Below are 12,134 nucleotides of genomic sequence, written 5' to 3'. Positions count from 1 at the left end.
AAGTCGATCGATTAAAAATATGCTAAGATACCATGGAAAAAATAGTATGATTGAACACTTCTGTCTGAATATTTTATAAAAAGTATTATAACATTAAATATTATTATATTATATTAAGTGTTAAAAGTATTGTTACATTACTACTAAAAAATATTATTTTATTTTATTATTTTCATTTTTGCAATTTAAAAATTTAATAAAAATTTTGATCCATTTTTTTATGTATGCAATATAAGTTAACATGTTTTAAAAAATATTATTGAGGTGTAAAGTCTGTGTTTCTCGTTTTACAAATAGTCCAGTCAAATTAGATCAAAATATAGCGAATAGAAAAAATAACCGGTACAAAGTTATAAATTGGTGGAGACCTTTATCTTGGCATACTATTGAACATACTAAAAGTCCGGACCTCTACCTGCAGGGCTCGATCCGCCATCTTGAAAAAAGTGCTCTAATTCAGTTTTTCCCTCATATCTCGGTAATCGTTGATCCTATCGTAATGAAGGTTATTATAAAAAATGAAACTTATTAAATTCTCTATAAAAAAGGTCCAATACATTTTTTTCATATCTTTAATAGTTTTTCTGTAATACACTGTTGAATATATGGATATTTGTATTTTGTCTCACGCTGTCATAAAAATCACACTCTCGGTGTAGAATTTGTAAGAAAAAATATAAATAGACAAAAAATATCAAATGTGTGCGTGATATTTCTCGTACATATGAAAATTTGGCAACTCTTACCATTTAAAATTGTTGTACACGACTAGTACTGGGGGTAGAGTCGTCTGCAAGATTCTTCTGAGCCGTTTCCTAAGGTTGTGAATCTGCAGGGCTATGATCATCATCTCGATCTTCAACATCGATTACGAAGAAATCGTTCTCGTCAAGCTTCCAATGCTTGACAGCTGAAGCTCCCAATAATTGTACTTTATTATATGATGCGCTGAAGCCCAAACTAGATAGTAACGTCACTAGATTTTTAGAGCCAAATTTCCGGTATAAAAAAGCAGCAACGCTGATTAAAAGTGGTGACAAGAAAAATCTTGGCCTAGTCGCCAACATAATAGCGTGCGCTATTGAAATGCATTTTTGTTGGAGCTGCTGCGATGGGCATTCTTTTCCTTTAGCTATAACGTTTTCCAGAAAAATATTGAGGGATTTCGGTATGTAGTCTTTTACATCTGTCAAAAAATCATCGCTTGAAGGATATGCAGACGTGTCGTTGATTTGTGAGCAAATATCTTCCCGAATTATGGCTGTAGTTGCAGTGACTACTCGAATGCGTTCTTCCCGTTCATCGACTTTCTTTCGTTCATACCAATAACTCGACAAAATTGTATATCCTTTGTTTTGGAAACATATAGTACCCAAGGAGCGCCAATGCGCGTATAATGCGCTTTGAATGTACATTAAAATTTGCATTAAATGCGGGTCGTAAATGCACATTTAAAGCGCATATTTGTCCCGCATTATATGCGCATTTAATGCATATTATGGCAGCGCATACCAAAAAGTGCACCTACGCTCATTGATCGAGAAGCCCAATCGGACAACTAGTGAACTCTGTACTATATTGGAATGCTCACTACAATGTTTAAAGGCCGGACACGAAGAAAAAAGGGATAGGTTGCTCAGTGTCCACTGTGTCCAGACAGAGAAAGAAATGGATGTTGAGTGCAACCTACACTGAGAAAAAAAGCTTTTGCTTCAATTAAAGTGCTATCACGGGGTGCCACAAAAACATAAGTAGTTTATTCAATTGTATTATTATTAGACCCAATATCTGGATTATTAAACCAATAATTTAATTATTCTAAGCATTACTGTAAGCATATTTCAGTACAGCTATCACAGAAGAAAAGAACATTCTTATTTAGAGAATATCTTTATTTTTGACATGTAAATCTTGAAATGAGATTATATAGCGTATAATCTCGTTTTAAGAATTACATGTCAAAGATAAAGATATTCTTTAAATAAGAATGTTCTTTTATCTGTGTAGAGTTCACTATGGACAACCGAAGCTCCACCAACTTGCTTACCCTATAGGGGATCTAAGAGTCTACACGTGCATTTACACATTGATGCTTTAAACGCAGAAATAAGAACAAAGATAGTTAGTGGAACTATTTATTTAAAATTCAATTTATATAAAATTTAAAAACTTAAATAAAATGTTTCATAATGAGTAAGAAGCTACTTATTTATGTAAATATAATATAAAACCTGTTATTTATAAATCAAATGCTCAATTTGCATTAATTACGCATTTAAATGCGCGCATTTTGAACACACAATTAATGTAGTTTTGAAGCCAATGCAATTGTACGCGCATTAAAAGCACGTTATACGCGCATTGGCGCTCCTTGGGGTAGTAATCTTCTTATTTGTCGCTATAAAAATCTCGTCACCGTATTTTTCTTTTAGTTTTCTTAAGAACGGAAGAAAGTCGATGAACGGAAAGAACGCCTTCGAGTAGTATACATAGTATTATTGTCTTTGTACATGTTATGAGACACCTTTTGCAGCTGCAGCTTGCGAATCGACAATGTTGAATTCATTGCAAAATGACCTACCACTTCAAGTTGAGTTGCTTCATTCACTAATCTTTGTACGGTTCTGTTTTTCTTTGCTATTGATCCTGTTTCTTCAAATTTTAATATTAATTGTTGGACGTAGGTGTGTTGTGAGCGCACAACGAATAATAGATTAAGTATTGCACTTGGCAACTCCGAGTTGCCTCTTATCGGTAACTTGACCCTAGCGACGAGGAACGCTGACGCGAAGACCTGCCCAAGTTTCGGGAATGACCAAATATGGTCATCCCGGACAGTTGACCACAGTGCCAAAAACGCTGACAACGAAGTCAGCAACACCGAGCGGATAAAGAGCCCGCCTTTCCGACGAGTGGCGGGCAGTCGGTCGTCAGCTAGTAACGATACGAGAAACGTGCGTCTTATACGAAAGTATTTTCTGTTACGCGAGTACCGGGATTAGCAAAGAGGAAACCGCATTAAACTTGTAAAAGGGAAATATATTTCACTCATTTATACATAGTGATTTATTTGTTCTCCAACCCGAAATCCTAAAAGAACCTTGTGCCGGCACATCCCATCCTTGAGGCACAACAACTGGTGGCAGCGGTGGGATTTCGGAAAATCGGAGAACGTTTCCCCGCGAGTGTTCCCGCCGCGAGTGCTCCCGCCGCGAGTGTTCGCCTGAAATCAGAGAGCGAAACGGTGAAAGTGGTGAAAACCAGCCCTGACGGAAGCACCCGGTAGCAGCCCGATCCAGAGGAAGGAAGCACCCGGTAGCAGCCCGCTCCAGAGGAAGGAAGCCCCGGTAGCAGCTCGTTCCAGCAGAAGGAAGCACCCGGTAGCGGCTCAGCGACACCGGAGAAGGCGCGACCTACCACAACGAAGGCTCGCCAGCCCCGCGGCCAAGCCACGCAGCAACGGTCAACAACCAACGCAGTAGCGAACAACATGCGACTATCAATGTGAGTCGAAAACAATTGTAACGCGACTAACTGTGAGACGAGATAAAGCGGTAATTGTTAGAGGACAGCGACACGTCCTGCCGAGCGAAACTCGAGCCTGTGATTCTTAGATGTCGGATAGTGAATCGCGAGAACGCCCAGCCCGAAATCCGTCGTGGTTACATAGGGCCGAGAGTGCGCCCGCACGTAGGACAAAGCGAGTCAGCCCAATAGGCCCTGTTCGTATCGTAGAAGTAGCCGTTTGCGACATCGCAGAAAGCGTGCGACGTAGTCTAGAATATTCGGATGACAACTCGCCGGTATTAGACCCCAACATCGTGTTAGAGCGAGAATTCGCTTTCTTAGACGACAGTCTCTTACCCCGAAATAATCACGGACCTCGCGATACCGCCGCTAACGAAAGAAATAACGCGAATAATAGCGAAAACAACAGTGACGTACTGCGACTGGACCCCACAATAAGTGACGCACGTTCCAGTATACCGATCGATCACTCCGAGAGAGGAGAATTTTCATTGACGTCGTATGATAGCGACGTGTTCGATCCAAGCGGAGAGAATTATACGCCCCGGGGCGAAAGAATGAACCAGCGGAGAGAAGCAGCACACGCGAGCACGTCCCGCGAGGGCGTCAACGACCCGCCGATAACGCCAGAGCAGGTGGACGCAGAGAGAAGCCGCCTGAGGACGGGAGCCCACCGGACGCCCGCGAATCCGGGGCCCGCGCGAGCATGCCCGGGCACGCAAGACTCCATTTTCGGCGAGCTATTAGACGAGATACGCGCAATACAAAATCGCTTGCAGAGATTAGAGGCCACGAATTACGAACGCGAAGACAACAGAGTCCGACGTGACTTCAGTAACGGTCCACTCGATGTAACTTACGGACGAACGTTGGAAGACGTCAGAAACCAACACGATCCAGTAAACACGTACATTAAATTAAAAGAAGCCCGCGACATGATTCCGGAAATCGACGGAACTTCGCGCAGTCAAGTTCAAAAATTCTTAAACGCAAGCACTTATGCGATGAACGAAATTAATCCCGCTGATAAAAAATCGTTGTTAAAGGCTATACTTTGCACGAAACTAACGGGAAAAGCCATGTACGATTTCCAAACGCGAGACATACACTTTTTCGCGCAATTGAAACAGGAAATAGAAATGTGTTACTTGGCAAAACGTAGCACCACGCACATTCAGCGAGAATTTAATATGCTCCGGCAGAAGCCAGGCGAAAGCGCGAGAGACTACGGACTCCGGGTAGACAAATTATCAATGGAACTATACCAATCTATGATCGAAGGCCGTGGACATTCCTCAGAGCAACGAAAAGCAATCTTAGATACGATACAGGAGCTAGCGTTAGAAAATTTCCAGCTAGGACTTCGAGAAGACATTCAACTATCGTGCGGTCACGAAATTACGCTAACCTCACCGCGGCAATTTTAGGCGCTACGTCCGAGGAAAAGTTAAAAGGACCCTCTCAGCGCGCGACCTATAACACAGACCGAAGTAAAAATAGTCAAGAGCAAACTCGACAAGCTCGAAGTGTCGGAATTAAATGCCATAAATGCGGAAAGCTAGGCCACATCGGACAAGAATGCCGTACTAGCCGAAACGCCACTAGGTATTCTCTCCCGAGAGCCGAAAAGCCCAGCGAAATAAACACCGTTGAAAAATATTGCTCACACTGCAAGAAAGAAGGGCACCAAAGAGAGGACTGCTGGACGCTTAACGGACGACCCGAGAAAGAACGGGCTCACCCCTCTAAATATAATCCGCGGGAAAGGAAACAAGTAAATACGACCGAAAAGAGCCAAGGAAATAAGACACGGGAATCAGACGAGGAAACGTCATGTAGCGACAGCAGTAGCAGCAGCCGCAGCAGCGGTAGCGACAAACAAGAGAGACGAAGAAAGCATAAGACGCGACGCGCGCGCGAATACCGAGTAGCTCATGTGACAGGTAAAGCGGATAAGAATTCTAATCTAGACCTTGTCACCCTCCCAATGCGAGAAGCAACTAATGGAAAACTGAATTTCTTGCTTGACTCCGGGGCCGCCGTCACCTTCATTAAGGTAGGAAAACTAAAGGACGAGACTAAAATACGAGAAAAGAAGATAGCACTGACCGGCGTAACCGGACATCAAATCTACACCCTCGGGAAAATACGAGCATCGATACTAATAGGCAAAGAAATAATACGGCATACAATGTACGTAGTACGAGACGATTTCCCGATGGACTACGAGGGCATCCTGGGAATAGATTTCCTGAAGAAACATCAAGCCGTACCCAATCACGCTGAAAATCGATTAAAAATCGGTACCGCGACATTTAAATTACAGCCGTACCGAAAGTTTACCTTACCACCGCGTAGCGAAACAATAATATCCGCGATAACCAACACAAATAAAGTAGGTATTGTAAGGGGCGAAGAGGTACTTCCGGGAGTATTTATCGGTAATTGTATGGTAAAACCGATAGATTTTATCTGCCCAATAAGCATAGTAAATATTACGGAAAAGCCCGTCGAAATTATCACGCCGCGCGTAACTCTAGAAGAGGCACCGGCAACTGACACGGATATACTCACGTTACAGCCGACAGAAGAGCGCGAATCCATCACGGAGAGACGCGAAAAAGTACGCAGTAAACTAAGAATGGAGCATTTAAATAACGAGGAAAGAAAAACGTTAGAGCAGATATGCGATGATTTCTGTGACATATTCCATTTAGAGAACGACAAACTAACGTGCACCCCCGCGGTGAAACATGAGATCCCGACGCGTACCGATAGCGCGCCGGTGAACGTCCGACCTTATCGCTTGCCGGAGAAACATAAGGAAGAAATAAACCGACAAATTAACAAGATGCTAGAGGATGGAATTATCCGCCCTAGTACGAGTCCGTGGAATTCCCCAATACTAGTAGTACCAAAAAAACCTGACGCGTCAGGAAAAGTAAAACTTCGAATCGTTATAAACTTCCGCAAGCTCAACTTCCTTACAATAGGAGACTCATTTCCATTGCCAAATATCGCAGAAATACATGATAAACTAGGAAAGGCAAAATACTTTACAACATTAGATCTCGCATCCGGGTACCATCAGATACCGATGCAAGAGGAAGATAAAAGGAAGACAGCATTTTCCACGCCAAATGGACACTACGAGTTTAACCGAATGCCTTTCGGGTTAAAAAACGCGCCAAGAACTTTTCAGCGAGCTATATTAGCAGCACTAATGGGGTTAGAAGGTATCAAATGTCTCGTTTACCTCGACGATATCATAATATACGGAGCAACCTTGGCCGAACACAACAGACACCTCATTGAAGTACTACAAAGATTACGAAAATATCGTTTCAAACTTCAGCCGGATAAGTGCGAATTCCTGCGCAAAGAAGTATTATATTTAGGGCATATTATTTCGGAAAACGGAATACTACCAGACCTTGACAACATACAAGCAGTAATAAGATATAAAACACCTAAACGAGCAAAGGATGTCCAAACTTTCCTTGGACTCGCTGGATACTATCGAAAATTTATCGACAATTTTTCTAAAATCGCAAAACCGTTAACAAAATTATTAAGAAAGGGGGAAAAATTTATTTGGACAGCCGAACAACAAATAGCCGATAGCATATGCCAGTAGAGTATTAAATAACGCAGAGCAAAATTATAATACGACGGAAAAAGAATTGTTAGCCATCGTATGGGCCGTAAAACATTTCAGACCTTATGTGTATGGAACGAAATTTAAAATAATTACTGATCATAGACCACTAATATGGTTATTTAACGTAAAAGACCCCGGCTCCAGATTAATTAGATGGAGACTTCAACTAGAAGAATACGATTACGAGATCGTCCACAAGGCAGGCAAAATGAATGCGAACGCGGACGCACTGAGTCGAAACCCGATAGTAGAGGACTCGCAAATAAACAACGTTCATCAAGAAGAAAGACCGAGCGAATACCCGGAAGAAGATAAACTGCAACTATTACACGAGTATCACGACTCACCTATGGGGGGACACCAGGGAGTCACAAGAACTTTAAATCGAATCCGACTAACTCACAATTGGAATGGAATTACTAAGGATGTCGAAGATTATATAAATAAATGTGAATACTGCCAAAAGAATAAACTAAGCAAAAAAACGAAAATGCCTTTATCTATTACGGATACTCCACGAAGACCATTCGAAAAATGCGCCCTTGACATTGTAGGACCATTAACCATTACGGATAACAGAAACAAATATATTTTGACTTTCCAAGACAGCCTGACGAAATTTAGTAAAGCAATACCTATAGAAAATCAAGAAGCAACTACTGTGGCGAAAGCTTTTGTTACTAAAATCGTGTTAGAACACGGAATACCAGAGAAAGTACTCACGGACCAGGGTACAAATTTTACTAGCGAAATGTTCAAAAACGTGTGTAAATTATTAAAAATTGAAAAAATACAAACGACAGCATACCATCCAGAAAGTAACGGAGCATTGGAGCGGTCGCACCGCACATTAGCCGAATATTTAAGACATTATATAAATGAAGATCAGACGAACTGGGATGAATGGCTACCCTATGCGATGTTCACATATAACACAACCCCCCACACCACGACAGGATTTACACCGTTCGAGTTAGTTTACGGTCATCAAGCTATATTACCGACGGCTCTAACGAAACCGCCAAAACTGACATATACCTACGACAATTACGCAAATGAACTTCGAGAAAGAATACGCGCGACGAACGAAATAGCGAGAGAAAACACTAAGCAAGGAAAAATTAAGGCAAAACAACAATACGATAAGAAAACAAATATAGAAACATTTAAAGCGGGAGATCCAGTATTATTATATGACGAAACGGTTCGGCGAGGAAGATCAAAAAAACTAGAATTGCAATGGATAGGACCGTACACAGTAATGGAAAAAATCAACGACGTAAATTACATAATTAAAAAAGGACGAAAAACGTTACGCGTACACGCAAACAGACTAAAGACCTTTATAGAAAATTAAGAGCATTACAAAAAAAAAAAAACTATTACACAGTATACAACGCATAATAAGAGAGCGACCACTGACAGCTATGTCAGCCAAAGTAAAGATAAGTATTCTGACTACAGGATCACGACGCTCATCCTCTACCAGCACCTCGCAACAGGAGCACCGCCCCTACCACCATACGAAGTGATACAATTTATCAACGAGCCAGGTATCTACTTCGAAAGAATCGGACACCTGCAGCAGACGAAAGCAACGTGGAAATTAGCGATACGCATAGACGTAGCCGCATTAAAAAGCAGACACCAACAGCTCCAGAGATACTTAGAGAACACCGAGGAACTTAGCAAATATGCCACTGGAGACGCCAAAAATAAATGCCAGATTGCTCTCCAGATCAATAAGAGAGAAAACGATAAAACAACACGCGCCATAGAACATTTACAAACAATCTACAAGTCACCCGCATCTAAGCGAGGGTTAATCAATGCCATTGGAGAGATAAGCAAAACTCTATTTGGTACCATGGATGCTGAAGACGCAAAAACAATCAACGAGCAATTACAACTGCTTAATAATCAGCAAGAAACGCTACAGCACGCAGCAAAGAACCAGCTGAAGATCATCAACTCCACGCTAGGACATATGGAAAAATTGGAACATACGTTATCCCACAACGAAAATTTACTGGCAAACGTCACCAGAAAACTACACGACCAATTCATACACAGAGAAGAAATAGACGAACAATTAATACTGATAACCGCTATGATAGCCGACCTCACGACGGACATAAATGACATAACCGATTATCTAACATACGCAAAAAATAACATCTTAATTACACGCGTACTTCCCATGGAAAACATAATCGCAGAATTAAAGGAAGCAACAGTACACCTAGCCAGAGGATTGAACTTTCCATTTAAAATTCAGATCGGAAACTGGAACACTATACAGAAATACATAGACGTAAGCGCGTACTACGACAAGGCAAACGTGTACACTATCCTAGCGTTTCCCATAGTAGCATACCCGATATATGACATTATAAAAATTACTCCCATACCGATACACTACAACCATAATGTATTCACATTGCTAGAACCCTCACACGCGTTGTTAGGAATAAACCGGGAAAATCACAATTATCTAATATTAAAGGACAGCGAACTAAACAGATGTAAGCGTGAAACCACGATAGTTGTATGCGATCAAAATTTCCCTGTATACCGTATAACTGAGAATGCGCCAAGCGAAGTGCAACTTTTTATAGAAACGCCTAAATATAGAGAAAACCGTAGACAACGCCATATCCTTTCAAACGTAACGTTTTGGATAGCATTAACCGAACCGCAAACATGGCTATTTTCCACTCCAAAAAAATCAGAGATAACGATCCAATGTAACGAACTTCCCGAAAATAAAATTAAAATCGAAAAAACTGGAAAAATTACATTGCGCAAGAACTGTAAATTAACTACGCCTGACATATTTTTAGAAACAAACAACCGAATTTATATTAAACAGATACAAATGTATTTACCGGAATTTAATGCAACTAATACCTTAGAGGAAAGTATAATTTTGGACAACAGATTAGACTCTGAAAGAGAAATCAAGTTAGAACCAGTAATCAGAAATCCGTCAGAATTAATAAAGTTAAGTTTAAGCTTAGATGAAATCAAAAGGGAAGTGGAAAATAACCAGCCAAGCGTCTTTAGCGCCTTTACAAATAAGAATATTATATATCCTATAGGCTCCGCGACCGTAATCGTAACCGTAGTAAGCATCATAGTTATAATAATTTATGTAATAAAGAAAAAAAGGGAATAATTAAAAATTTAAAGGGGGAAACCATAGCATACATATTAGCATATAAGTAAACCAGATTGTAACCCCTCAAGAAAAAGAAAAAACAAAAATTAATAAATAACGAAAAACTTCGTAAACCTCAGTTTTTCTTTTTCCGCGGGGGAAGGGATGTTGTGAGCGCACAACGAATAATAGATTAAGTATTGCACTTGACAACTCCAAGTTGCCTCCTATCGGTAACTTGACCCTAGCGACGAGGAACGCTGACGCGAAGACCTGCCCAAGTTTCGGGAATGACCAAATATGGTCATCCCGGACAGTTGACCACAGTGCCAAAAACGCTGACAACGAAGTCAGCAACACCGAGCGGATAAAGAGCCCGCCTTTCCGACGAGTGGCGGGCAGTCGGTCGTCAGCTAGTAACGATACGAGAAACGTGCGTCTTATACGAAAGTATTTTCTGTTACGCGAGTACCGGGATTAGCAAAGAGGAAACCGCATTAAACTTGTAAAAGGGAAATATATTTCACTCATTTATACATAGTGATTTATTTGTTCTCCAACCCGAAATCCTAAAAGAACCTTGTGCCGGCACATCCCATCCTTGAGGCACAACAGGTGTGACTGATATTTTTTTCTAGTTTACTTAAACTGGTAAGTACAGTGAGTGCTAATTTGTACTACAAGCGTTAACATGGTGATTCCGCGTGCCAAACTAAGTCATCATGACACGAACATAAACACGAACAGAAATAGAAGTCTAACAACAAGATCCGTTCGATTTCGATTTAGTAGAGAAGCTGCAGCTGCAAAAGGTGTCTCATAACATGTACAAAGACAATAATACTGTGAGCCTGCATTTGGTCATTTGACCTTCGAAGATTTTGGATCATAGCGCGTTGAGCTCATAATGAGGAGGGTTACAAACGTAGATGTTTAAAAAATTATGTGTCTATTTAAAAAAATCAAGTTGACCTTTATTTGACCATGACGCCTCCACCCAAGGTCAAATTTTTTTAAATCAAAGTATGTCCCTCTTGCTACCCTATATTCTCTCCAAACCGTGTTTTGGTATCTTTAATAGTCCCCGAGACATTCCGACTAAAAGTTTTCAAATTAACACCCTGTATATGGGCATATATAATTCCAAATATAACTAGATATGAACAATAGATCATATATGCACTCACGTATGGATATACCCTTATGGAAAAATACACTCAACTTTTGGTGTTAACCGTTAAAAAAACACCATAGAAAAACCCTTAAAGTTGGGTGTGATTTCGGACCGCCAATTGAAGGTTAACTATCATTTGAAGGTTAAGCTTCAATTGGCGGTCCGAAATCACACCCAACTTTAAGGGTTTTTCTTTGGATGATGGTTAACCTTCAAGTGATAGTTAACCTTCAATTAATGGTTAATCCTTAAAAATGACGGTATAAACCCTAAAAATATGACCCCTCAAATGAAAGTAACAAATATGGCGTCCCAATGAGAATCTCTTAAGGGCTCCGCTCGCTGAATTATATAAGATTCATATGGAAGTATATATAACCCTATATGATTATATATGATTATATATAATTATACAGGCGATTAAAATATATTTAAATATATATAAATGTTTCATATACAATTTGACATGATTATATATATGAGTTCACATAATTTATATATAAATTATACATAAGAAGCATTTATCCATGTAGATTATATATGATTATATATAATCATATATAAACTTTAAATTCGGATTATCTAATAGATGGCATTCGATAGGATTCGTT

The 12,134-nt window shown here is 40.3% G+C and overlaps 4 protein-coding genes across 7 annotated transcripts in view; 3 read left to right on the top strand and 1 right to left on the bottom strand.

Moving 5' to 3' along the window:
* The window catches only part of LOC139782838 (uncharacterized), a 128,503-nt gene that overhangs the window by 78,879 nt on the left and 37,490 nt on the right, over positions 1-12,134 (top strand). The window lies entirely within an intron of this gene.
* Positions 1-12,134, bottom strand: part of LOC139782836 (protein I'm not dead yet-like) — a 91,869-nt gene that overhangs the window by 75,602 nt on the left and 4,133 nt on the right. The window lies entirely within an intron of this gene.
* On the top strand, positions 1,432-10,885 carry LOC139782835 (uncharacterized). The gene is made up of 2 exons (XM_071721917.1): positions 1,432-3,504; positions 8,654-10,885. The coding sequence occupies exons 1-2, from the start codon at positions 3,491-3,493 to the stop codon at positions 10,365-10,367; spliced, it is 1,728 nt and encodes a 575-aa protein (XP_071578018.1). The 5' UTR covers positions 1,432-3,490; the 3' UTR covers positions 10,368-10,885.
* LOC139782841 (uncharacterized) lies at positions 3,615-10,885 on the top strand. Its single transcript, XM_071721928.1, is given in 2 exon segments — positions 3,615-4,905; positions 4,908-10,885. Coding segments are annotated over 2 exon segments (3,549 nt in total). The 3' UTR covers positions 7,166-10,885.

This window comes from Temnothorax nylanderi, unplaced genomic scaffold (assembly GCF_030848795.1).
Source record: "Temnothorax nylanderi isolate EJ_2023f unplaced genomic scaffold, tnyl_v1.0 TNYL_tig0444_pilon, whole genome shotgun sequence".
Lineage (NCBI taxonomy): Eukaryota > Metazoa > Arthropoda > Insecta > Hymenoptera > Formicidae > Temnothorax > Temnothorax nylanderi.
The sequence above is the reverse complement of the archived record's forward strand: the minus strand, read 5'-3'. Positions and strand labels throughout refer to the sequence as shown.